The sequence below is a fragment of the Spathaspora passalidarum genome, assembly GCF_000223485.1.
Source record: "Spathaspora passalidarum NRRL Y-27907 unplaced genomic scaffold SPAPAscaffold_1, whole genome shotgun sequence".
In the NCBI taxonomy this organism is placed as follows: Eukaryota; Fungi; Ascomycota; class Pichiomycetes; order Serinales; family Debaryomycetaceae; genus Spathaspora; species Spathaspora passalidarum.
The window spans coordinates 856,238-883,401 of NW_006767425.1; the positions used below are offsets into that span (position 1 = coordinate 856,238).

The following is a 27,164-nucleotide window of genomic DNA, read 5'->3' on the forward strand; positions in this document are numbered from 1 at the left end:
ACAAAAGATAGACAGGATCATGCTACTTTTTCAAATAGTCAATAGTATATAAAGTCAACGAGATGTTCTTCCAGCTTTCGTTTGCACAGTTTGGTATTCACAAAAGTCAATACAATGATTTTATTACTGCTAATTCTACACTTATTATTAGTCAAGTATTTGCTTGCAGCTACGACAACCTTTTCTTTATATCAAACAGAAAATATGCCAGATTGGAGTAAATCTTCCACCCTTATCCCTTGTGAGGTTAGTCAGTTCGAACCAGCCTGTGAGATAGGTACTGACTACTTGAATAAACTACCAAAGATTATACAATACAGAATTACTGATGTGGAATGGGTAGAAGGAATGGAAAATGCTTATGTAGTCACGATGGAAATTGAGCTAGAGTTCATGCTGATGACTGTTTCAGCATTAGGAATTTTAGGGTTAAGAACTCCAAATAATTATCTTCCCTCATGGAAGCTTACTCCATATATATTATTGAACTTAAGATTCTTTCATTTTTCAGCTAGATGGATCATGACAACAGAAGAGATTGATGGAATGATATTAACAACTCCATTTCAAATAAACATCAATGTTATAACTTTCAAGGGTAGCTGGCTTTCTTCATACAAGCATGGCTGCCCAGATATAGACGGTGGCTCCTATGATTCGCCTAGGTATCGAATTGTTAAAAACTGCGAAGAACCAGAACCAGAACCACCAACAACTACCGAAACAATCACCAAGGTTCCCAATTATGAACCAGATCAACGCTTACTTGCTTGTCAAACGGAGGCATTCGAACCTGGGTGTGAGCTTGGTTTGGGTGAGCACTCACAGTCCAAAGGATATCCTGTTCTAAAGAAACTAGAATTTATAGACATAGAGTGGGTTGAAGGAAGGGAAGACTGGTATATCGTGACTCTAGAATTCGAAATACAGAATTCTAATGCTTATAACGTTGAAAATGTTATACTTACAGGGTTACAAACTCCAGTAAATTATTTACTGGAACTTGACCTAAGCTATTTGAATTATCCATACAATTTTGTGGTTAGATGGCTTATGAAGGTTTCAAAAGTTGGCGACTTTATGCAAACAACTCCTTTCCAAATAGAATGCGATCTATTGACCAATTGCGTAGATGATAATTGTCATATTGATAGAATTTCTTATAGGAATGGATGTCCAACTCAAATTGATAAGGAATATGATTCACCCGTTATAAGATTTGCCAAAAATTGCGGGGGACCAGATCCTGAGCCATTACCTATATCAACATTAATCAATTTACCTAAATATTCATCAACTCAAAGTTTTATTCCTTGTGATCCTCAAACCATAAGCTTATTTTGTGATTTTGAAATTGGTGAAAGCAGTTCATATTCAGGTTATCCCCCTTTGAAGAAATTTCAATTATCTGAAATTGCTTGGGTGCAAGGCACAAAAAACTCCTATATTGTTACACTTGATTTTGAAATTGAACAATTTAAGCACATTATTCCGCAAAAATTGAAGATTAAAAATTTAGCAACTCCTGATTCATACCTATCAGAAATAGATCTCACTGGAACTGAATTAGATCCATATAGATTTTTGGTTCGTTGGGTTATGGAAGCTGAGAGTATTGGTGATTTCATGGTTTCAACGCCATTTGAAGTTGAATATGTCTGGTCAGTTTGTTCAGAAAGTGGTTGCGAAAATGAATATGTGGAATACAAACATGGATGTCCAGATATGATTGAGACAAGAGATATGAATTTAAAAGATTCCCCAAGAGTGATATTTGAAAAGTACCGTGAACAACCATCACCCATCATCAAACCTGCAGAAGCTAGTCCAACTACTATTGAAAGCTCTTTGGACCTTCCTACTGAAGAAAGTATATCGTCAACTACTGATGAAGTCAAATCATTTAGTTCTGAGGAAGTTTTACTCCCCATTGAAGAGTCTACTACAACTTATACAACCAATATCGAACCAATTGACAACGAATCTACCGAAACCTTTACTGAACCAATAGATACCCCAACCTCTGCATCAATCACTGAACCAACTTCTGGAATAACTACTCCATCAGATGTATACGTGTCTGAAGATGAACCTAAAGAAATTACTTCATCAACTGTTATCATTGTGAAGGGAGACGAAGCTTACGAGGAAGAAGAACTAGTACTTGAACAAAATGAAATTATGTCCTTTGTGGATGTTGCCAGTGTAATTATTCATTCTACAGTTGTCCCACCTACCAGTAGCTTATTTTATACAAATACGTTTGAGATACCCGCTCTAATTGAATTTGAAAATATTGTCAATGGTGGAATAATTGTAATAAATACTCGCCATGACATTGATGAGAACATGATGGCCAAGAGGTATGAAACCAATGGAAATCTTTATGAAAGTGGCATAACAACGTTCTTGCATTCATCAAAACGGGATCAAGAAGATCATATTACATTAAATACAATTTTACAGAATACGGGGGATATAATTATTGCAGGGTCTACTGACACAGTTGTTAAATTGCAAAATAAATTTTTCAGCGAAGGATATTTTAGTTACCAATGTAAGGGAGTGGAACCTGGGTCTCTTTTTGAATCGCTAGATACATTTGAGAATAATGGTGTGATTGATTTGAGTAATGTTCATCTAGTACTTGAACATTCCATTACTGGCACAGGTTATATACTTCTTAGAGATAAAGGTACATTAATAATTGCCGGTTCTGATATTGATGTTGCTCCTTCAGTTCAATTCTTTGATGATACTTCTAATCTCGTTATCAAAAATGGCGCTACAGGTAGTACCTTTCATTTTGCTAGTTTTGATATTGGCAACAAGATTTTATTTGAAGAGTTGGTCCTGAACCACAATTATGACAAACAAGGTGGTATATTAGAAGTTAAAACTAGTTCTCAATTGTTTTATTTCAACATTGGTCATGGTTACAACTCCGAACTTTTTGAGTTATCTTCTACTGATGAAGTATATACTTTAAGTTACAGAGGGTTACTTCCTGAAGATGCAAATGTTGTAGAACCCTCAGTTGGTATAAGGACAGTTCCACAAGCGCCAGGAATAAGACCAGAAATATTTACAACTACTGTTACATCGGTATCTGGAACATCTACAACTATGGTGACTATTGTTGTCATGGTAACCACAGAATCAAGCTCTTGGTATACAACAACTTTGTATACTTTGACCAAGCCAAGTGAGGTAGATGTGTCAACAGAAGTTGAAGAAACAGAACTGGCCAAATCAATTGTGAATACGACAGAATCGACAGAGCAAGAAACAGATGAGACAGTGACTTCTTTGGATTGGTCACCTTCTTCAATTAACGACTCTTTGGTAACAGAAATCACACCTATGGATGAGGAATCAGATTCTTTAAAAGTTCTTGTTACTTCTGACGTAGAAACTGCAGAAAGTTCAATCACCGGAGAAAGTTCAATCACTGGAGAAAGTTCAATCACCGGAGAAAGTTCAATCACTGGAGAAAGTTCAATCACTCGATTACCTTCAAAACTGAACTCCCCTGCTGTTGGAAAAACATTAACTAGGACAAGCAAAATTACCACATCTATTACTAAAGTTATCAAGTTTTCTACCGAATTGAGAGAAAACAAAACAACAAAAACAAAGTTTCTAGAAAAAACTGTACTTATCCCAACTTATACGCAAATACTTATTGTCAGTGATATTTGCACAACTCTTACAATAAATGAAATGGGAAGTACCTTAGAAAGTAATCGGGCATATGGTGATGATTGGAAAGAGGATGCTAGTGGCCAATCTAACTTTGCCGAGGGCAATCAAAAAAGCGGATTTGCATCGGTTTCCTTAGTCAACAAGCCCGGTATTACTAAGAATATGGCAAATGTTGAAGTAGATTCTTCGGGATCTTGTACAAAAAAGGCGGTTGGTATACTCTTGAGAGGTTTTGTGTTGTTGTGTATATTAATTTGAAAAAAAAAACCAAACCATTATATTTTTCCTTATTTAGCATTTAAACATTTTAAAATGAGTCTATAAGAGAGATATCTCGGTAAATGTAGTTTATCATCATCCTGGCTGTTGATTCTAGGTGGTTTTTTTTTTTCGCAGCAACTTTGGGGCTACCCCACCGGATTAAATAATGGGTGCGGAATTAGAAATTTCTCCATGGAGGGGCGATGTTTTTTTTTTTTGCATAGGTGCCAATACCTAGACCGTTCTCATGACAAACGAAGGTAGGCATTAGATAAAGTTTACACCAATACTTTAAGATTCAATCCCGTACATTCCGTAATGGGTGCAAACGTACTAAACTATCCAGATTTGCATGCATGAAGGGGTGCAGGGCTGCAGGGCTGCATTAAATGGTTTCCCGTCCTGGAAATAGAAAATCTTGATTTTCTACCGAGGAAGTTTATATTTTTGTTCGCGGGGATTAACCCCATATTTCTTGAAAAAAAAAAAACTATATATTTCACCCCCAGAAGATACTTATTTGAATCAAACATAAAAAAAACTGATAATCATAGATTACAATAATGGTCGACTTTAACGTTAATGGAAAAACTGCACTTATCACTGGTGGTACTCGTGGTTTAGGTTACTATTGTGCTGAAGCACTTGTTTTAAATGGTGCTTCAACTGTTGTAATCACTTCAAGAAAAGCCAAAGCATGTGAAGAAGCAAAGAAAAATTTGGAACAAACAGCTAAAGAAAATGGGAAAACTTGTCGAATTATTTCCCTCCCAGCTGATATTGCCGTTGAACAGCAAGCTGAACAGTTTTATCAAGAAGTTGCCAAACAAATTGATAAACTTGATATTTTAGTTGCCAATGCTGGTGCTTCTTGGGGTGCCGGCTTAGAAGACCATCCAGTGTCTGCTGTCAAGAAAGTGTTGGATTTGAATTTAGTTGCAGTTTTCCATACAATTAAGCTATTCACTCCTTTGTTAGAAAAGGTCACTAGTCAAGAAGACCCATCTAGAATCATTCTTATGTCTTCCGTTATTAGTTTGACCACCAATGATCTGGTAGGAACATACGGTTACTTGGCATCCAAAGCTGGATTATCTCATTTGGGTAAGAACTTGGCTGTTCAATTTGGTCACAGAAACATCACTGTCAACTCTCTTGCTCCAGGTTTCTTTCCAAGTAAAATGTCTAATGGATTATTAGAAGTTGCTGGTGATATGATGGTTGCTACAAATCCTAGACATAGATTAGGAGTAAAAGAAGATCTTCAAGGTGCATTACTTTACTTATGCTCCAAGCAAGCTAACTACATCAATGGGATTGTTTTACCAGTAGATGGAGGTGCCCACTTGAATCCAGTCGGTGCCAAGTTCTAGATTTTATATTTACATTGTGTATCTAGTTGAAACAAATTTTTATGTTGCTTAGAATCGCGCGGAATTTTAGAAACTTTAAATGAACCCTCCTTTTTCTTGTAACTTGGTCTCTACAAATGACAAACGTCACAATTGTAACAGGAGCTTCCAGAGGTATGAATTAAGTGTGTCTATAGACTATAATCAAGTTATACTAACTTAAGTTAGGTATTGGCAGAGCAATTGTTAATATTCTCTTAAAGAATCCAGAAAACAAAGTTATTGCTGTAGCCAGAACTAAAGAAGCATTGGAATCATTACAAAAGCAATACGGTGACAGAATAGAAATTGTTGCTGGTGACATCACTGAATCCAGTACTTCAGTTGAAGCAGTCAAATTAGCAGAATCAAAGTTTGGACAACTCGATGCCGTGATTGCTAATGCTGGTGTGTTGGATCCTGTAGGACCAATTGAGAAGCACAACATTAACGAATGGAAGAGATTATTTGATATAAACTTCTTTTCGGTGGTTGAACTTATCCAACAGAGTTTGCCAGCCTTGAGAAAGACACATGGTAAATTTATTGCTGTTTCCTCAGGAGCATCGTTGAAACCATACAGTGGATGGTACGCCTATGGAAGCTCTAAGGCTAGTTTGAATCATTTAATTGCTTCTTTAGCATCTGAAGAAAGTGAAATCCAAGCCATTTCTATTGCACCAGGTGTTGTCGATACCGAGATGCAACAAGATATAAGAGAAAAGTTTGGAAAAGATATGAGTACCGAAGGTTTACAGCGTTTCATTGATTTACACCAAAACAAACAATTGTCACCACCAGAAGTTCCAGCTGCCGTCTACGCAAACTTAGCATTGAGAGGTTGGTCGAACGATATTAACGGGAAATATTTGAGATTTGATGACGATGTTCTTAAATCATATGCATAAATAGTATGTAGCCAAACAAACATAAGCAAAAAAATTTCATATTTTTTTTTTTCATCGAAATTACCACCTGGTTTGACTATCAACTACAACAATGTTTGCTAGAACGCGTTTAAACCTTGCTCCTGTTCAATTTTCAAGGATTATAACTCGAAACAACGCGGTACCTAAATGCATTAGACGTTTAAACTCCACAAAATCTACTACTCCTCCTCCTCCTCCGCCACCACGTTCACCAAAGGGTAAAATCCTTTTGTTTATGGGTGTTTTAGCTCTTGGTTCTACCGTTGCAGCTTCCCTCAGAAGTAAAGCCGAACCTAAATCAGCAGTTGAACCTACTGCTAAACAAACTGTTGCCTTCCCAGAAGGTGAAATCTCAGTTGTGTTTGTCTTAGGTGGTCCAGGATCAGGTAAGGGAACCCAATGTAACAAGTTGGTTAAGGAAAGAGGATTTATCCATTTATCAGCCGGTGACTTACTTAGAGCTGAACAAGCCAGACAAGGGTCAAAATATGGAGAGTTAATTGCTCAATGTATTAAGGAAGGAACCATTGTTCCTCAAGAAGTCACTATTGCATTATTGGAACAAGCCATTAAAGAAAACCACGACGCTGGTGCTCGTAACTTCTTGGTTGATGGATTCCCTAGAAAGATGGACCAAGCTATAACATTTGAAGAAAAGATTGCCAAATCTGCATTCACTTTGTTCTTTGAATGTCCTGAACAAGTCATGTTGAACAGATTGTTGGAAAGAGGAAAGACTAGTGGTAGAACTGACGACAATATTGACAGTATCACCAAAAGATTTAGAACTTTTGTAGAAACATCCATGCCTGTTGTTGATTACTTTGATAAACAAGGTAAGGTTGTCAAGTTAAACTGTGACCAACCAGTTGACTCTGTTTCCGAACAAGTTAAAAAGGCTTTGGAATCTAGAGGTATTTAGATTAATAACTTTAAATAGAAAGTGTAGAACAATATTAGAGAGAGAGAGAGTAAATTTTCGTCACGTGGTTAGGAGTTTTTGGATTTGCCATTTCTTCTGTTTCAGATTCAATTTTGATGACAAAAAAAAGCAAAGTAATCATCAACTACTATTTTGTTCCACAAGTATATAGCTCAGTAAAAATAAATGACATCGACCAACACAGGATTACCTCCAAGCTGGACAGTTCGTGTCTCGCGTACACACAACCAGGAATATTTCTTCAACCAAGCCACAAAAGAATCGTCTTGGGATGCACCATTTGGCACTGACCAAGAAGTTTTGAGTGAATACTTGAAGAAGTTTAAAGCCAATGGTTACAAGCCTGTAGTTGGAGACGATGGTAAGGTCAGAATCTCTCATTTGTTAATCAAAAATAATCAATCCAGAAAGCCCAAATCCTGGAAGTCGCCTGATGGAATAACCACAACCAGAGACGAGGCCATCCAGATCTTGAAGAAACATTTAGCTAGAATTTTGAACGGTGAAGTAAAATTGAGCGAATTGGCCAAGACGGAAAGTGATTGCTCTTCACATAGTGTTGGAGGGGACCTTGGATTCTTTGGAAAGGGACAAATGCAACCTAAATTCGAAGAAACTGCCTACGCATTGCATGTCGGTGAAGTAAGCGATATAATTGAAACTGATAGTGGTGTTCACATTCTTCAAAGAACAGGTTGATAAGTGATACCACTTTGAAGTACAAGCCGAGATAAAATTTAACGAAATAAAAGTGTTAGTTCTATTCGATAGTTAATTAAATAGTTAGTGAATACATATTGAACGGGAAATAAACCTTATGATGTAGGACATATATAGTAATTAGTTTTACGATAGAATGGTTCAATAGATTCTATATAGACAAATACGGCCGTCAAATTAAACGAGGCAGTGCAACTATTAAAAGGTTCAATGAAAATTTATTCTCTCAGTTATTGAAGTAAAAATGAGATCATTAACTCCGCATGTTTGCAAATTATGATTCATAGAATATTGGGAGGGTGTATAGCGCCATGGACTGGTACGGCCATATATGCCGGTAAGCGACGGTCGTGGGAATTTTTCAAGCGCTCCCGGAACGAAGCTTTTGACTCGTTTCATTTTGATTACATAGCTCAAAAAAAAAGACAAACTTTTACCCCCATTTGTGTCTCTACATCCAATCAATCAGGGCACGGCACCAATTTAGATCAATAATAGGATTTTTCAATCTTGTGCCATTTACCACAATACGTAATGCACCACTCCAGCATTGCCCAATTGCTGAAACTCGGTTGGAAGTCGTTCTCTTATTTTACCCGTCGTGAATTTTCGCAGGCGCACGTCCCCAGAAATCTCGCTCCTTCTTTTTATTATTTTAAGACTCGCTTGCCCCCCATTCTAGGAAAGTTTTCAAATTTCATTCCTTCTTCAATTGCCCTTAACTACAACCGTACTTATTGTCAACACTTTGGAAATATGTGTCGTCATGCCAATTCTGCTACTGGCTCTGCCCAGGTTGTTCCTCAAGATAGAGAAGTATTACCTACTAATGTTACTCCACTTCACTATGATTTGACTTTGGAGCCTGTTTTTGAAACTTTTGTATTCAATGGGCAAGAAACAATTGATTTCCAAGTTAATGAATCAACTGATTATATCACCTTGAACTCATTGGAGATTGAAATCCAAGAAGCAAAGATTAATCATGTACCAGTCGAAAATATTACTTTTGATACCGACAAACAGACTGTCACTTTTAAATTTAGCGACCATTTGGCCAAAGGTACCACCGCTCAATTGAGTCTTCTATTCACTGGGGAATTGAATAACAAGATGGCTGGTTTCTATAGATCTTCTTACCAAGAAGACGGAAAAACCAAATACTTGGCTACCACCCAAATGGAACCAACTGATTGTCGTAGAGCTTTCCCATCTTATGATGAACCATCTGCCAAGGCCAAGTTTACCATTTCCCTTATTGCTGATCGTGAATTGGTTTGTTTGTCCAACATGGATGAAAACACCACTGAATTGTTGGATGGAAACAAAAAGAAGGTTGTTTTCAACACTACACCTTTGATGTCTACCTACTTGGTTGCATTTATTGTTGGTGATTTAAAATATGTCGAAAGTCACGATTTCCGTGTCCCAATTAAAGTTTATGCTACTCCTGGCTCTGAACATTTAGGTCAATACTCTGCTGACATTGCTGCAAAAACATTGGCCTTTTTTGAAAAGAAATTTGACATTCCTTATCCATTACCAAAATGTGATATGGTTGCCATTCACGATTTCTCAGCCGGTGCTATGGAAAACTTTGGTTTAATTACTTACAGAACTGTTGATTTATTAATTGATCCAGAGAACACCAATGTTAATACCAAGCAAAGAGTAACTGAAGTTGTTATGCACGAATTGGCCCATCAATGGTTTGGAAATTTGGTCACCATGGATTTCTGGGATGGTTTATGGTTAAATGAAGGGTTTGCCACTTGGATGTCATGGTATGCTTGTGATTCCTTATATCCAGATTGGAAAGTTTGGGAATCATATGTTTCTGACTCTTTACAACATGCCTTAACCTTGGATGCTTTAAGAGCTTCTCACCCTATTGAAGTTCCTGTCAAGAGAGCCGATGAAATCAATCAAATCTTTGATGCTATTTCCTATTCCAAAGGTTCGTCTTTGTTGAAGATGATCTCCAAATGGTTGGGAGAAGATGTATTCATCAAGGGTGTATCTAACTACTTGAAGAAACATAAATGGGGAAATACTCAAACTTCAGACTTGTGGGAAGCTTTAAGTGATGCTAGTGGTGAAGATGTTGTTAAAGTTATGGATATTTGGACCAAGAATGTTGGTTTCCCTGTTGTTACTGTTAAAGAAGGCGCTGGTGGTTCAATCACTATTACCCAAAACCGTTTCTTAGCCACTGGTGATGTTAAGCCAGAAGAAGATACCGTGTTGTACCCTGTTTTCTTGGGATTAAAAACCACAAGCGGTACTGGCCCTTCATATACCTTAAATGACAGATCACTCACTTTTGAGATTAATACCAGTGACGATTTCTTCAAACTTAACGCTGACCAAGCTGGTATTTATCGTACTGCTTATGAACCTTCTCGTTGGACCAAGTTAGGAAAGGCTGGTGTTGAAGGTAAACTTTCAGTCGAAGACCGTGTTGGTTTGGTTGCAGACGCTGGTTCATTAGCCTCTTCTGGGTTTATTGACACTTCAAGTTTGTTAGACTTGGTCAAGTCCTGGTCTAAAGAATCAAACTATGTAGTTTGGGATGAAATCTTGACTAGAATCGGATCCATCAAGGCTGCCTTCATGTTTGAAGATGAAGCTACCAAGGAAGCATTGAAGGTTTTCACAAGAGATTTAATTGGTGGAAAATTGAGCCAAATCGGATGGGAGTTCTCTGATAATGACACATTTGCAGCTCAACAATTGAAATCCTCCTTGTTTGCATCCGCTGCCAATGCTGACGAACCAAACACTGTTGCATTCGCCAAGAAGGCATTTGCTGAATTTGTTGCTGGTGATAAGAAAGCTATTCATCCAAACTTGAGAGCTTCTATTTTCAATGTTGTTGCCAAGAATGGTGATTTGTCAACTTTTGATCAATTATTCAATATCTACAGAAACCCACAATCAGTGGAAGAAAAGATTGCTGCCTTAAGAGCATTTGGTAGATTCGAAAATGATGAAGTTATGGAAAAAGTCACCGGATTGTTGTTACAAACTGATATTATCAAACAACAAGATATTTACATCCCAATGCAAGGTTTAAGAGCTCATAGAGCTGGTATCGAAAAGTTATGGGCTTGGTTAACTGTCAACTGGGACCGTGTATATGAATTATTACCACCAGGTTTATCTATGTTGGGTTCAATTGTTACCCTTGCCACCTCAGGATTCACTAGACCAGAACAAAAGAAGGAAGTTGAAGAATTCTTTGCCACCAAGAACACCAAGGGTTATGACCAAGGGTTAGCTCAATCCTTAGACATTATTACTGCCAAGGGTAAGTGGGCTCAACGTGAGGCTGAATCTATTTACAAGTGGCTCGAACAAAACGGTTACACCAAGTAAATATAATGTTTATTTTTATCGACTATAAACAATCTTTTTTATTTATAAATGTACCTGAACTTCTCTGAAAATGAATGCAATGTGAAACAGTCTACTGGCTAAGATATCTTTTTCTAAAATGCTATTTTCTGTTTGCATATCTCTTCCAACCTTTATCAATACTGGCTGTTTATCAGATTCAGTGAAAGAACAATTATTGACGTAATATCTAACCAAATCATGTTCCTGTATCACTTCTCCATGCAACACAATGCATGAGAAATCCGATAATATACCTTTTCTTGATAATAACTGAAACCTTGACTCATTAAGCAAACAGTGGTTAATTACAAATTCGAGAAATAACTGACCGGCTTTTCTCATATAAGAAGTGAAGCATGTTAATTCAAATTCCTTGGCATTTGGTCTTGAGTTTCCATGAAAGGATCTAACACCAACGCTTGCAATCACACGGCTGAGAACATTGTTATCTAATTCAAAATCATCAGAGACAACCAGTACTTTGACCTCCGAATTCAATTTGTCTAAATTGAATAATGGATAGTATCGCTCAGGTATATCACAATGGAAACAGTCTTCAAATGTAGTAGCTTCATGGGAAAAATCTCGTATGTATCCATCATCTTGCTTTAATTGGTCAAACGTTTGTTTTGATCCTAGTAAAATGTATAAACAGATTTCGTCTTTCAAGTCGATTGAAAGATCACTTAGAATAGAATCAACTTTTTTTATGCGGGACGATTTGATAATTCCATATTTGAATCTTGGCTTATCGTAGGAACGATTAATAAGGTTTCTCAACCCTTCGAACTTGGCAGAACCTCCTGAATGAATCCAGCTATATGGTAATATTAGTACCTCAAATACCATCCTGATAAGATGTAGAAATTAAGCTATCGGGGTCGTAGAGAGTTGAAATTTTTTTGCCTGGGATCTATGAGGCATCATTATCGCACCCAATTATCGAGTATACAAGATTATCGTAGGAGTAGAAGATCATAATAATCACGATACACTCCAAGTATTATCTAATTGTAAAATTATTATATCATTAGACTGAACGCATATTAGAATCATTTGTAAAAAAAATAAAACAGACTGCATCATAAAAGTCAGTATGTTGCTCCTAAAATAGTCATCACAGCTACGAAATACCAAGAATGGAATTTTGAATGTAAGAGTTTGATTTGTTCTGGTACTCGAATAAATTCAAATAAATTCGTTGAGCTTGTGGTATAAACTTTGTTCTTACTAACCTTTAATAGTATATATACGTTTCATTTTATTTGCAGCTTCAAAGACAAATTAATAAAACCCTCTTGTTTGGTTTCAAAGTGTATCCAATAGATTTATAACGTAAATTGTAAAATAAAAAATATGGAAGATTTGTTGAGCGATCCATTACATAAAAGTATCTATCTACACGGTAGCATTTTCTATTCTATAAGTAAATCTAAATAGCTATTAAGGAATATCATCAGATATCTTCATAAACCTCAATATAATCATAAACTGGTCTTCTTCGTACGGAAAAGCAGTTCGGAATTTGATAATGTGTTTCCATCTCTTTGAGTTCATGGACTTAGCTTCTCGATGTAATCGGTCCCACAAATGATATCCCCCGATATTCTCTTTGATCATTGCCTGAGATAAATCCAAATCAAACTTTTCAGTAAATAGTGGAACACCTGCTTGACGTTGTTGGTTTACTGCCCAAATTAAAATATGCCCCACGTACGACAAAACAGAATAATCCAAATTATTTTGATGAATCATTTTAGTAGAAGGGGTCATCTTGGTTCTGGTTGTTTCCAAGTTGATTTCATCATATCCGCCGAATAACTCCAAGATATTGGCAAATTGTTTCCTCGTCTTTCTAAATCCAAGAGATTCAAAGAGAGCGACATTTAGGCATAAACACATAAAAATTCGCTTCAAGTCTTCGTCTCCAAATAAATCTTCAGAATGTGCAGTGGTAAATTTGACCACAGTTGAAGCATATTTGGAAACAGAAGATGAAGAAATCAAGGTCTTGATTTTAACATCAGATAAATCAGAATTGAGAATTTGTTTATGGGTAATACCAATGATGGTCTTGATAGGATGAATTTCAGGCAAGGTTTCAGAATACTTTTTATTAGTAGATATATTGACGGGCCTTAATTTTACAGCAAATGGATTGGTAGTAGCTGGTACAGGTGTAGTTTCTATGGATGGCTCGCGTTGTAATATTTGCAATTTTTTTATATTGGGAAGTGGTTCAGTGGATAAATCAGAAACCTCTTTAACCTCTTTATTCTCTTTATTCTCTTTATTCTCTTTATTCTCTTTATTCTCTTTACCCTCTTTACCCTCTTTACCCTCTTTTGCTGCAGCTCGTTTAAATTTCATTCTTCGTTGTCTTCGTTTTACATTTCTTAGTCTGCGCTTTTCTTCCCTGGTAATGTGGCCATTAGTACTCTGTGTTGATTCTTCCCCTTCCTCTTCCCCTTCCTCTACCTCTTCCTCGTCCACGGCTGCTGCCTCTGCCTCTGCCACTGCCACCTCGTTCTCCGTGGTGACCGTTACGGTATCCTCCATGGCGTCCCCCATGGCGTCCCCCATGGTGTCCTTCGCGATATTCTCCACGGTGTTCTTCACCGCATCCATCGAATGGCTGGTTGTCATAATTTTCTAGTTCAGTTGTGTTAGTACCTTTCTTATTCGACTGGATAGTCTTGGTTGGATACTTACTGTTGTCGTAACCATCATTGCCTCTACTTCTGCTATTTCCAAGGTCGCCCCATCCATCTTCAATTGCATCACCAAAACTAAATGAATCATTATCAACAGTATTAGGATCTTGAATTTTTGGAGAGGTATTATAATCATTCTTGTTAGCGCCTCTGTTCCTTTTCTTCTCTTTATGAATTGGAACCTCAACGGATACCTCACCCTTTTCTAGCTTTTCTGATTCATGATTTTCTTGATCTAACAGATTTAAGGTTAACTTTCCGGCTGATTTTGCATCGACTTTTGAGGCAATTTCTCCATTACTTGAATCTTGAGATTTGAGCCTTTTCGATTTCTTCTTTGAGTCACTCTTGGAATGATTATCATCAGTTATAGCTTTTGAACCTTTTGAGTTTGGTCTTGAATTCTTTTTCTTTTTTGACTCTTTAACTTTTAATTCAGGGAATTGTTCCCCTGTAATTTTGAAGGCTTTGGATTCTTCAGGTTTTGCAACAACACTAACTGTTGGTTCTTTTTCATCTTCAGTGAGAGTATTAATTTGCTTGGACAACTTTTTCTTTTGTCTACGTTGTCTTGCTCTTTCTGCCGATTTAGAAATGGAACCAATAACGGGAACAATTTGTGCAGGAGGAATAGTGATTGACTCGTCATCAGACCAAACAAGTGAATCACTTGGGAGAATAGTAGTAGCATGATCCTCTTCTTTCTTAATTTGATCTTCCTGTGACATGATCTTGTTTGATTCTTGAGAAGCAGGTGGGGATGGTACTTTATTGTTCTTAGACTTGGATTTGGATTTGGATTTGGACTTCTTCTTTCTCAGAGGAGAAGGAGTAGAAGATTGCTTCTTTAATGATTCATTATCTTCATCGCTATCACTTGAGAAATTGAGTCCTTCCATATCCTTGGTGACATCAGCAAGAGTGAAGTTCTTTTGCTTGGTTGGTTTTTTGGTTGCAGCTGCAATTTTTTCTTCTCCCCAGGAACCGGTAATGATGACTTCTGATGCTACCTTGGTTTCAATGTATTCCTCCGCTTTCTTCTTCTGCTTGTTAGTCAATAGGTAGTCTAAATCATTCTCAAATTCTTGGTCGTCGGCAATTTCTGGTGTGGTTGCATGAGAATCACTGGGCGAGCCTTCACGAGAATTACGGTTTCTACTTACCTTTCTCCTTTCCCGTCTAGCAGCCAATGGAGTTGACATTGTTTTCAAGCTTCGTATCCAACAGAATGAAAAAAGAACTTACTGTTTAAATAGAAGAAACTCCTATGTTGTATAGAATATGATCTGTGGTTGTAAAAAGAAAACTAATTAATTTGGCGGAAAAAAAAAATTTGTTAGATTTAAATTAACAACCGCGTGTTAAACAAATTTAGATACCAGTGGAAATACAATACAAGTCAAATTTACACATTTGGAATTTATCTAGAACAAAATGCTTTTATTTATCAGTATAATTATGTAAATAAACATAGAGCACTTTTTTTTTGAAACGTTATCAATCTTGTATATATATAAATTCTTAAATCAAAAGAAAATTATTTAATGCTCAATTTAGAAAGAAGCAACGAAATCTTCAGTGACAGTCTTTAATCTGGCTAATTGTTCCTTGGACAATTCACCCTTGGTCTTAATGGCGTCTAAGATTTCAACTTCGTTGGACTTCAAGTGAGTCAAGAAAGCTTCTTCGAATTCACCAATTCTTTCAAGAGCAACGTTATCTAAGAAACCGTTAACACCAGCGAAAATCAATGGGACTTGTTCTTCAGCAGCTAATGGGTTGTATTGCTTTTGCTTCAATAATTGAGTTAATCTTTCACCTCTAGCCAAGGTTTGCTTGGTAGAAGCATCCAAATCGGAACCGAATTGGGCGAAAGCAGCAACTTCTCTGTATTGAGCCAAGAACAACTTCAAGGAACCAGCAACTTGCTTCATGGCCTTAACTTGAGCAGCGGAACCGACACGGGAGACGGACAAACCGACGTTAATAGCTGGTCTGATACCCTTGTAGAATAATTCAGCTTCCAAGAAAATTTGACCATCAGTAATGGAAATAACGTTGGTTGGAATATAAGCAGAGACATCACCACCTTGGGTTTCAATAACTGGTAAAGCAGTTAAAGAACCACCACCTAAAGCGTCAGACATCTTAGCAGCTCTTTCCAATAATCTGGAATGTAAGTAGAAAACATCACCAGGGTAAGCTTCTCTACCAGGTGGACGTCTCAATAACAAAGACAATTGACGGTAAGCAACGGCTTGCTTGGACAAATCATCATAGACAATCAAAGCGTGTCTACCGTTGTCTCTGAACCATTCACCAATAGCACAAGCAGTGAAAGGAGCGATATATTGTAATGGAGCGGCTTCAGAGGCAGTAGCAGCAACAATGATGGAGTACTTAAGAGCATCGTTTTGTTCCAAGGTTTGGACTAATTGAGCAACAGTAGATCTCTTTTGACCAACGGCAACGTAAACACAGTACAACTTCTTGGATTCATCAGAACCGTTGTTCCATCTCTTTTGGTTCAAAATGGTGTCTAAAGCGACAGCGGTCTTACCAGTTTGACGATCACCAATGATCAATTCTCTTTGACCTCTACCAATTGGGACTAAAGCATCAACAGACTTTAAACCAGTTTGCATTGGTTCGTAGACAGATCTTCTTGGTAAGATACCTGGAGCCTTAACTTGAGCTCTGGAAGTACCAGAAGCATTGATTGGACCCTTACCATCAATTGGGTTACCTAAACCATCAACAACTCTACCTAATAATTCTGGACCAACTGGAACGGAAACAATTTGACCAGTTCTCTTGACGGTTTCACCTTCCTTGACTAATCTATCGGAACCGAACAAGACAACCCCGACTTGGTCAGCTTCCAAGTTCAAGGCCATACCCTTGGCACCAGAGGAGAATTCAACTAATTCTTCAGCTTGAATGTTGTTTAAACCGAAAATACGGGCAATACCATCACTAGATATAAATGTTAGTAAGCTTTGTACATTAAAAAGATAGTACATCACAACAACGACATTGATCTTTGTTTCACTTGATCAAAACAATGACATGAATATTACATCAACGATACATTAGGTTGATTCCTTTGGACCCTTAATTCTTGGTGTAAAGTTGGCAGCACCAGAAAAAAATTATTCATCCAATGAAATTTCTTAAAATCATTTTTTGGTGTGGGCGCGCGCGAACAATGAAAAGATCGGCCACCCGCAATGTGCAATTGTGTGGTAAAGTGTAGTAATTATAATACATACCCAACAGATAAAACTCTACCGGTTTCGTTTAAGTCGGCTTCCTTAGCAACACCTCTGATTCTTTCTTCTAAGATAGAAGAAACTTCAGTTGGAGCAGCCTTGGCAGAAGCAAAACGTTGAGCAGTTAACAAGGTTGGACGAGCCTAAAATAGCAGTTAGTAAAATGTTCTCTGACATTGCGTTTGGTTGCTTTGACAAGTATATCAATGTATTAAGATGATCAAGTATGCAATTGGTTGGGCTGATACTTGATACAATCCGACCAGACAAATTGATTGGCTAGGACTGTGTTGAATTGAGTTAATTGAGGTCATTCTTTTTCAACCATTGTGTACACAGGTGTGTATTATACTTGTAATTAATCCAATTGTAGTTGTTTCAGTGGATTAAATGTGGTTTTAGGTTGCTATATTTCAATTCTAGTCACTAGCTCCCCCGGGGTGTTCTTTAGACATTGATGCCATGGTAATTCTTCAATAGTTATACATACAACTCTCAAGGATCTGGCAGCAACAGCAGCTGAACGAGCAGCAGTACGTAAAACAGGACGAGCTGACAACATGGTTGGTTTTATTTGAATAAATAAAGTGTAGACGTAAAAGAAAAGAAGAGTGAAAAAAAACTAACGTTGAAAAAAATTTTGTATGGATGTTTTTTCGCAGTGAATTGGTTAATTAGAGAGTAGAAACAAATTCTATTGGGTTTTGGGTCCAATGGTTTTTTTTTCGCACTCGGCGAATTCTGTTGGCGGCAAGTTGGAGCAATTTGATTGGTCGACATTTGCGCCAAAAGACACGACTTGTGGTCACGTGGATTCATTGAATCGGACTTTAACATTTAATCATACACATTAACCTACTACAAAGAGCTATTAAGTTGAAGGAATACTCTAAAGTCAGGAGATTCAACCTAATTCATATTGGTAGTTTTGCGAAGGTTTTAGAGTTGTACTGTTAGGGTAATGTTGATGCTGTAATATTTATTGTACTTGTGTACATGTTGTAGGGGGAGTTGAACTCTTCCGTTCATAGATCTTTCGAGATCTGTATTATTAATAGAGAGAAACTACTTATAATAGGGCAGTTTTTACAATTCTACGAATCAATTACCTCTTATAAGGCCTATAAAGTTTCTGTATCCTTAGCTTTGTGCCTTGGATACTTTAGTCCACAAATATGGAAGTCATCTGCAGTAATTGTAATTAAAACAGATTGTTTAATACTTTTCTTTCATAATTAGATCGTGTCCATTTTGTCAACGCAAGAGTTCCAGTTCAATTGTATGTTAATAACTAAGATTTACTAAGAACACCAACCGCCCTGTCATTTTCATTTTATTTTTGTTAGTCGCACTATCACTCTGTGTATGAAAAAAAAAAAAAATTTTTCAACCTTGAATTGAACCAACTTCTATGTTAGCTTAGCAAGTCCGCCCTCTCTGACAACCAAGTTACAACATATACTCAGAGAGATAGCTATGTTCAGTTCTACCAGACAGGCCCTTGGCAATGGATCCAAAAGATTTGTTAGATTCAATTCAAAAAAAGCCACCGATGATGATTTCTTTGCTAATATTTTCAAACGTGTCGAAGCTGTTACTACTAAGGTCGAAGAAATGAAGAAGACCTCACCTCGTACACACTATAAACGTTTTCAACAGAAAACTTCTGAAGGATCTGGAGAAAACCGTCCTAGATTTAATAAAGCTCCAAGATTTATCAAGCCTGTGGAAGGAGAAGAACAACCCAGACCTATTAAAACAGGAAACGCTGGGCAAGGAAATACCGTAAGACCACGTTTCACCAATAGAAGTGATTCTCAGCCAACACCATATGTAAATGGTGAGCGTCCTCAATTTGTCAGAAGAGATCCAAACCGTCCTGCGTTTTCTAGAACTCAAAGTGATCGTCCACAAACTCACGAACCTAGACAGGGCCAACCAAGACGTCCTGCTTCCGGGCAACCTTCTTCTTTTAGAACTAGAAATGGGGCTAAGGGTAATAGAAGACAAGGGGATGCTGACAGAAAGGATGCACCAACTTTATTCCCAAGAATTGTATCGAAAGAAGCTCAACCTCATGCGTTAGCTCCTACCATCAATGCAGAAACCTTCTTCTACGGGAAGGTTCCAAGTTCAAACGCAACTGTTTCTGCAAGAATTGCCTCTATTGCCAAATTGCAATTGATTAAATCTAAATATCCATTTAACTTACCAAAGAATGTTATTGAATTAGCTCCAAGAAAATTACCTGGTGAAACCATCAATCCATTCATCTTACAAAATAACTGGAACCTTACTGTTGGTGGTAAAAGCTTGGCTTATACCGTAAAGAGAGCCGTCAAGGGGAAAATTGATTATGTTCAAACTGGCAAGGCAACTGGTTCAGATGTTCAATTTACTAGCGCTATGATCAACAAGAATGCTAGTTTGGCATTGAAACAGAAACAAGTGTTATTTGATGCTGTAAATGGTACCATAAGTCCAAGATCACTTTTGGCAAACGCTTCCTGGAACAGGAAGTAGATTAATAACTCTGTACATAGTAAAATCTGAATACACACAACCTATTCCATTATGGTATTAAAAAAAAAAACCTTTGTAAATAGTCGGCTCTCCAATTATTTTTGCAACTTCCGTGCAAAAAATGCAAAAAAAAAGTAATAACAACTTATCTTTGCATTTCCGTATTTTATAAAACTGGTACCATAATATCAATGATGCAAAGTGCTAAAGATTAGCTATCATAATAAATGCAAACAGTTTTCAATGTAGCTATCCTTACAAACCCAAGAATTGACAAAACTTAAACTTATGATAGCAAGGAACAATAAACCAGTAACAACCGTAGCATAACCCACGAGTTTGAAACAATTCTAACGTTCTTAGGTTATATGGGCTATATCGGCACATCTAAACCCCACAAGATCAGTTATTTTCTCCATGCATCGGTCAGATTTGCGGAGAGGCTAGTGTTGACATATCATCGGAGCTTCCGCTGAGGGGCAAGACTTGGCGGGGGGGGGGGGAAATTACAAAATAGTGCGGAACTTCCGCGATTTTTTCGGGACCCCATTCCATTTACTGCAAACTTTGTGGGCATTAGCGGTTCCAAAAAGAAATAAGAAAAAAAAGAAAAATTAAAAAAATATATAGAATCTTTAAAGATACACATCAAACTGACTGACACATCCTTGGGTCTGGGGTCCAGCTTGTTCACGTAGACCAATTTCCCGTTTAAAGAATTCGGTTTGCTACAATTTACATTGAACTTTTTATAAAAGAATTCTGTATTATATTAAATAGTAAATAGAATGCTGCTCGCATCATATGCATAGTAGTAACTTATAATAGGCATAACCAGCCAAACGAATCCTTTTGTTTTTTAGTTTAGAAAATGCCCATGCAAGTACTAGAATCCCGATCTCCCAAATATCACCAAAGTAGAATATAAAAACCAAGTCATTTCAAACACGTATATACGCGTGAACCATATCATTAATTAAAGGGGGTAAAAACCAGTCAACCCTCTTTACGCGACCGCGTGGTTGATAAACCAAATGTGTTTTTAAATCTTATTAAATAGAGCTCTGGGACTTACGGTTCCTTTTGCTGGAGTAGATAAACTGGCACTAGTCTCTTTATACGATAATATGAACGGAAGGGTGGTAGCCATGGTCAAGTATGCTAATGATAACGCAACTGATGATCGTGGAAGTTTAGGATGGACTGAATACATTGTAATAATAGCTAGGGATATGTAATAATCAAGTGAAAGTAATTTGGATATTGCTGTAACAATCGTATAGAATAATAAAGAAAAATTTAAATCAAGGAATATTAAGGTTTATATATTTTTTTCTCGCATACAGGATTGTCTAAATGACTGTGGTGCTGGAACTTGTCTGAGGTTATACGAATGCAACCACAACAACAAAAAAAAAAATGGTGCAATATTTGTAGTGCCTTACTAAATATTTGCTAACGGAAAATCAGGTGATTATCATTCTCAAGAAAAAAAATTTGTAGGGGCGGACTTCTGCTTTGTTGAGAAATGCCTATTTGGGAATTCCGTTGGGAAAAAATCGGAAAATAGCAAAATGATTCCAAGACACACCCCGCCTTTTATTTCCGTAACCAAGAAGAAAACCACAATTATGGTTTTGATCACGCTTCCTTATTACTCATCAAATATTTACACTATTTTATTGGTGCTTGGGAGTCTCCAAATCCACAATGGTTGCAAGCTGCAACAACTGATAAGAGATGAAGATGATTTTCTTTCTTCTTGCAACCATCAATAGTGCTTGCAGGTAGTGATGCATTTGTATGTACGTTCGATTCATATTAAATCATGTCAAAACCATCAGCCTCAACATTTTTCTGAATAATACAGGTTTCTCTAGATCGATGAATATACTACCTCCGTAGTTACTTCTTTCGCCAGCGTTAAACGTGGCTAATACCTTGGTGGTAGCAAAAACCTTCGAATCTCATATTATGTACTTACTGGTCTAAGAAAAAAAAAAAAAAGACAGTGCATCACGTGTTAAATAATCATTGAATTTTTTTTTGCCTAGCAGCATCACCCTACTACACACTACTGCACCCCACATCTTTCGAGCTGAAACAATGTATTTTATCTAAAAAAATAAAACTATACCTATCTATTTAAGCATTATAGAATTGTTCAACAGTATCATAGATAGAATCTTCAAGGGATTTGAAATCAAACCCAAGAATTTTTCTAGTTCTTGAGTTGTCATACTTGTGAATAGTCTTTTTAATTTCAGCAGTTCTTGAAAGATCAGCCTTTGGAACAGTTGAGTTGGGGAAACGCCTGTTAATAATATCAGCAATTAAATCTTTGGTCCAGTCTTCAGCTCCAAGCAATAATCTTTGTCCGATGGCTGCATCGCTTTCGAATGCAACCAAGTGTGCACGAGCGACATCTCTGACATCAATGAAAACACTTCCTTCTTCTGGAATCTTATCATCTTTACCTAACTTGACGACACTGTTGATAAGTTCACTTGAGTGGTTCAAGCTAGACTTATCCTGGATGCCATAAGCTTGTGGACCGAAGACGAAGGTAGGGTGAACTATTGAAAGGTCAAAATTTGGCTTTTCCTTAGCAACGAAATCATTAGCAGCCAATTCAGCATATTTCTTGGAAGCAAAGTAACCGAACCAGGCGTTGGATAAACCTTCTTCATAAGTGATTGGGTTCCAGTCATCTTCATTGTAGACCTTGCTTTCATCAAAATATGGTCCAAACCCCCACATGGTGACACCGGAGGAAGTAATAACAACTCTCTTAATTTGAGGACCGTGTTCTTTAATTGCATTAAGAGCATTGACAGTACCTTCAATGGCTGGCTTAATTGTATCATTTTCAATATCTTCAGGTGAAAAATTGACTGGGGAAGCAGTATGTAAGAAAACAGTAACTTCTGGATGTTTCTTAAGAGCTTCACCAAAAGCTTCTTTGTCAGTAAGAGAGGGAACAATTTCATAAGTGAATTTGTCATTGTTGATGGTAGCTTTCAATTGATCACCCTTGGCTACTGACCTAACTGAACCGACGACGGAATAACCCTTGGCTAACAATTGCTTGACAACGTGTTGGGCAACGTAACCGTTGGCGCCGGAAACGAAAACAGATGTGGAAGTCATTTTAGTTGTGAATATTATGTTTATTTGTTTGTTTTGGTACTGAACTTGTTCAATTATGATAGGAAAAAAAAAATACAAAGATTCAATTTGAACAAGATCCAAGTTTATATACCTATCGCCTCATATCAGTCTTTGACTAATGATGACTAAACTGTGGTCTACCGTTTACACAAAATGTAGTCGCAAATTTCAGGACTATTGACATCCGTTCGGCACTTTCCTGTTTGGGAATCGGCCGAACCAAAATTAGATTTAAACGAAAAAAATTAGCGTTGATGATTTGTAAGCCTTTATTTTTAGTTTCAGATCTTAGTACCATTTATTTTAGTGTTACTCGGACTCCATCAGAATAGGTAGGGAACCCAAACTAGCCGAATAAATTCGTAAACAAGCACTTCCCAGATGACAAATACTTGTTGAATATTCTAATTGGGTAACTACGTGGTGTAATATCATACTTTCTAAACAATAACAAAACTTGAATTTTGTTTAGACATTCTTCTATCCACTCCCAACGGCTCTACATAAACGCCAAAAAAAAAAACTCCAATCTCTCGGAAAAATTTACAATAATAGACAATTAGATCCTATATTATTATTACTTCTGAAAATGTTTAATCTTGTTGGACCTTGGCATAACTAGGAGGTCTCAACTTTCTATTAAGATACTGCACCAACCAAACTGGGAATAAACTAACCACCAATATCAAAGATACTTGCCAAAGATAAGAAATAGACCACACATACTTCAAGTCAAAATAATCAGTCAAGAAAGGAATGGAGCCAATATAGATTAAGAGCGTGATTATAATAGTGGCTGCCATGACCCTGTTCCACTTATAAATCGAGATTGCCACCATAATCAACTCGTTGTAGATTAAACACGAAAATGATAAAGCAACCATTATTGTGAATTTGGAATCTGCCAATGAATGGAATTGTTGTGAAAATAATTGAATTACTGATCCTTGAAACAATGAAATAAACACCCACATAAAGAATGTTTTATAGGATAAAGATTTTCCCAAAGTTAATTCTCGATATAATTCAGGATATAACTTAGTCAAATGCTCGTCAATATCACAATCTAAAGTCAACGAGAATACTGGTGCCATTGTATAGAATGTAGAATATCCCACCATTAACCAACCTTGATATAATGCCAAAGGTTCAAACTTGGACGAAATCAGGTATACTGCTTGTGCAACCGAAATTAATAGACCACGATGAATAATAAATTGTCCCAATTTGGCCGATCTCTTGTAGGAGTTTCTTCCGTGCCATAGTAACAATTTTGACAAGTAATAAAACTGATCAATACTGAAATCAGCAGCTAACGACGCTTGCTTACCTTCTTTACCGACAATCCCAACCCCAACATCAGCACACTGGATCATACTAACATCATTACCTCCATCACCAATACAACAAACACGTTTCCCGGTGAAAGTTCTAATCATTACGGCAACATCAGCCTTTTGTTGTGGCGAACATCTACAGGCAATAACTGCCGGTAATTTAATCACAACTTTAAAAAATTCATCTCGGTAATATTTCATATAAGTTCCAAGGGATTCACCATCGATTAACAAACATGCATTGGTATTGATTCTTAAATATTCCAATTGGCTCAATGCCATATCGGGATGTCCCAATTTTGTAATCTCATGAACATACTGACCACGAGAAATTAATCTGGCACTGATGGATACACATTTTGCGGTTTCAACTTTATCACCAGTCAACATCCAAATCTTGATCCCAGCATTACGCAATAACTCAATAGAGGTCTTGACGTTAAGCTGCAACTTATCTTCGACCCCAGTCAATCCAAGCAATTCTAAATCTTGCTCTAAATAGTAGCTGATTACCTTCTGCATAGCACTGTCCCGATCATGCATGGCCAACGATGCCTTCTGATAGCTTTCAACAAATTCATTGTATAAATGGTCAGGCAATTTTTTTCTACCAATAACCAAAGTACGCAACCCTTCACGAGCCATATTTCCAGTTTCTTCATCTAACCAATCGGTGGTGCTAACAATGGTAGCCATCACGGTATCAGCACCTTTTTGCATAAACCAGGTTTCATCTCGTTGTTTATCCTTGACGATGATTCCCATTCTCTTGGTTTCTGAACTGAAGGGGAAATTGTACAATATTTCATATTCTAAAGTTTGATTAGTTTTCGTATGGAATAATGTAATTGAATGCCTATCTCTCTTGAATAACCTTAATCCGACTGATTCACAAAATTTTACAATGGCAATTTCATCCGGTGATGCTGCTTGGTAGGTTACTTCGGTGAAATTGGAATATTCATCAGTATCTTCTTCATAGGTTGGTGTGACATTATGGCATAGTGCTAGAGTGATGACCAAATCACATACTCGGGAACTTAAATCCTTCTTCTTTTTCAGGATTGATCCTGCAGGATTTGCATCAAGGTATGCCAACAAGGAAGAAACATAGTCAGTGACAATATCTAAAGTTTCACCTGCGTAACTTACAGTTCCCAAATGAAGTTTTTTCAATTCCATATCATTTTGTGTTAAAGTCCCGGTTTTATCACTTAATAAATATTCAATCCGGCCAAGATCCTCAGGAATGGTGGATGTTCTGACAATGGTGGATGGAATATCATCGTCCTTCTGAATCTGCGAAGCATAGACCGATTTGGCCAAATCGAGATTAACTCTCAAGGAAACGGGAATAATCGAAGAAAACAAAATCAAAAATCTCATGATATCAATATACCACCCTTTCTTTAATGGGAATCCATTTGCTAATACCAATACAACCGAAAGGATAAACACCACGACACACAAGATTTTCGAAAGACTATTGATTTCCAATTCCAATAACCCAATTTTCACACCCGACATGGTTGTGTTCATCAGTTGTCTGGTTTCGATACCGGTATATACAACCATCCCGATTGCTGTACCTGATGCTAATACTGTATTAGCCCATAAGGTTTGATCAACAGTTATAGGAAATGATTGATTGTGTGAATTAGGAGAAGCCGACCCAGCCGATGATTGTGGGTGATGGACGAGTTTCCCATTGAAATGATGAATTGACTTAGACGGACTTCCTACGATTAATGAAACTGTGTTTATCATTTCTGTAACGTTGGTCATTTTTTGAGTGACGTTTGGGGCAATTCTCAACTTCCAATCAGTTTCTCCATCCAATTGATCCGTTTTAATGAAGGATTCCCCGGTATGATCGGACGATTGTATAAGAATCATATCTGCTGGAATCCTCACATCTTTATGCAACCTCACTAAATCACCTACACGGAGATTCTTGGCCGGAACTAACTTAGTTTCTACTGTTAATTGGGCATCGGAAGTACCCCTGTTTAAAACTTCGTATAATTCGTTGTTCTGTTCCTTGTCACGACGACGTCTTGCAATATCATCACCAGCTTCCTTCATCATAGTGACAGTCAACACAAATGCCAAAGGAACAATGTATGACGAAAGATATCCTATTCTCAACTGAGGTATTATCTGGGATAAAGCAACTATTAAAAAATACAAATTGAAAAAGAACTTGAATTGTTCGTATAATATAATCGGGATAAATGTTATAGGGTTATATTTGGCATTAGATATGGCGTTGGAAGGGTATGTCTTGTTAGATCTAGCATTAGTTGTCTTTGCTGATATGCATCTTTCTGTGTCAGGGTGGTCATTCTCCATACCCTGGACAGTTGACAGTTTTCGCCTTCTTTCTTGATCCAACTCTCTCTTAGCCATGTTAAACAAATTAATCGAACGCCTAAAGGCACGTTTGAACCTAGACGACATAGATCGTGCCGCCATATTAAGCGACGAGCTGGATGATGACAACGACAAATTGTGATTATGAGAATATGCCGAATTCGCTATCAAGGGAGACATGTCGCTGCTGGTATCGTTATCTTCGATGCGTTCATGTTCATGACTGTCTGATCGTATAGTTGTTAGCGGGATAGCTCCAGCGGAACCAAAGGATGCATTTCTTGAAGGGGTGTTTTGGGAATATGTGAATAGATTGTTGCTGGCACTGTGTAATGCTCTGTCTAGGGAGTTATCTAGATCGTCAAATGAGTCTGTATCGTCTCCAAACGAATATCGTTTTGGAGAGGATGACATGGTTAGTTTCTT

The 27,164-nt window shown here is 37.2% G+C and overlaps 11 protein-coding genes across 11 annotated transcripts; 6 read left to right on the plus strand and 5 right to left on the minus strand. All coding sequences in view use genetic code 12, as the record gives it.

Moving 5' to 3' along the window:
• Positions 1-4,509: 4,509 nt before the first annotated feature.
• Positions 4,510-5,407, plus strand: SPAPADRAFT_58163 (uncharacterized protein; the record flags this gene model as incomplete). The annotated part of the gene is made up of 1 exon (XM_007372382.1): positions 4,510-5,407. One exon carries the CDS (start codon positions 4,530-4,532, stop codon positions 5,337-5,339), a length of 810 nt encoding a protein of 269 aa, XP_007372444.1.
• Positions 5,408-5,451: 44 nt separating this feature from the next.
• On the plus strand, positions 5,452-6,315 carry SPAPADRAFT_58166 (SDR family oxidoreductase; the record flags this gene model as incomplete). Its single annotated transcript, XM_007372383.1, has 2 exons — positions 5,452-5,492; positions 5,547-6,315. The coding sequence occupies 2 exons, from the start codon at positions 5,456-5,458 to the stop codon at positions 6,263-6,265; spliced, it is 756 nt and encodes a 251-aa protein (XP_007372445.1).
• A 31-nt stretch (positions 6,316-6,346) lies between these two features.
• On the plus strand, positions 6,347-8,288 carry URA6 (bifunctional uridylate/adenylate kinase; the record flags this gene model as incomplete). The annotated part of the gene is made up of 2 exons (XM_007372384.1): positions 6,347-7,273; positions 7,318-8,288. The coding sequence occupies one exon, from the start codon at positions 6,357-6,359 to the stop codon at positions 7,206-7,208; it is 852 nt and encodes a 283-aa protein (XP_007372446.1).
• Positions 7,369-8,288, plus strand: ESS1 (peptidylprolyl isomerase; the record flags this gene model as incomplete). Its single annotated transcript, XM_007372385.1, has 1 exon — positions 7,369-8,288. One exon carries the CDS (start codon positions 7,395-7,397, stop codon positions 7,926-7,928), a length of 534 nt encoding a protein of 177 aa, XP_007372447.1.
• A 1,221-nt stretch (positions 8,289-9,509) lies between these two features.
• APE2 (metallo-aminopeptidase) lies at positions 9,510-12,203 on the plus strand (the record flags this gene model as incomplete). Its single annotated transcript, XM_007372386.1, has 1 exon — positions 9,510-12,203. The coding sequence occupies one exon, from the start codon at positions 9,678-9,680 to the stop codon at positions 11,325-11,327; it is 1,650 nt and encodes a 549-aa protein (XP_007372448.1).
• Positions 11,370-12,197, minus strand: SPAPADRAFT_132518 (uncharacterized protein; the record flags this gene model as incomplete). Its single annotated transcript, XM_007372387.1, has 1 exon — positions 11,370-12,197. One exon carries the CDS (start codon positions 12,195-12,197, stop codon positions 11,370-11,372), a length of 828 nt encoding a protein of 275 aa, XP_007372449.1.
• A 588-nt stretch (positions 12,204-12,791) lies between the features above and the next one.
• SPAPADRAFT_48088 (uncharacterized protein) lies at positions 12,792-15,264 on the minus strand (the record flags this gene model as incomplete). The annotated part of the gene is made up of 3 exons (XM_007372388.1): positions 12,792-14,000; positions 14,061-14,137; positions 14,262-15,264. The coding sequence occupies 3 exons, from the start codon at positions 15,262-15,264 to the stop codon at positions 12,792-12,794; spliced, it is 2,289 nt and encodes a 762-aa protein (XP_007372450.1).
• A 199-nt stretch (positions 15,265-15,463) lies between these two features.
• ATP1 (F1F0 ATP synthase subunit alpha) lies at positions 15,464-17,926 on the minus strand (the record flags this gene model as incomplete). The annotated part of the gene is made up of 3 exons (XM_007372389.1): positions 15,464-17,038; positions 17,335-17,477; positions 17,825-17,926. 3 exons carry the CDS (start codon positions 17,894-17,896, stop codon positions 15,616-15,618), a joined length of 1,638 nt encoding a protein of 545 aa, XP_007372451.1.
• Positions 17,927-18,738: 812 nt separating this feature from the next.
• Positions 18,739-19,916, plus strand: SPAPADRAFT_58172 (uncharacterized protein; the record flags this gene model as incomplete). The annotated part of the gene is made up of 1 exon (XM_007372390.1): positions 18,739-19,916. The coding sequence occupies one exon, from the start codon at positions 18,811-18,813 to the stop codon at positions 19,855-19,857; it is 1,047 nt and encodes a 348-aa protein (XP_007372452.1).
• A 2,082-nt stretch (positions 19,917-21,998) lies between these two features.
• On the minus strand, positions 21,999-23,007 carry SPAPADRAFT_58173 (uncharacterized protein; the record flags this gene model as incomplete). Its single annotated transcript, XM_007372391.1, has 2 exons — positions 21,999-22,129; positions 22,170-23,007. The coding sequence occupies 2 exons, from the start codon at positions 23,005-23,007 to the stop codon at positions 21,999-22,001; spliced, it is 969 nt and encodes a 322-aa protein (XP_007372453.1).
• A 614-nt stretch (positions 23,008-23,621) lies between these two features.
• On the minus strand, positions 23,622-27,152 carry SPAPADRAFT_48092 (putative aminophospholipid-translocating P4-type ATPase; the record flags this gene model as incomplete). The annotated part of the gene is made up of 1 exon (XM_007372392.1): positions 23,622-27,152. One exon carries the CDS (start codon positions 27,150-27,152, stop codon positions 23,622-23,624), a length of 3,531 nt encoding a protein of 1,176 aa, XP_007372454.1.
• Positions 27,153-27,164: the final 12 nt, after the last annotated feature.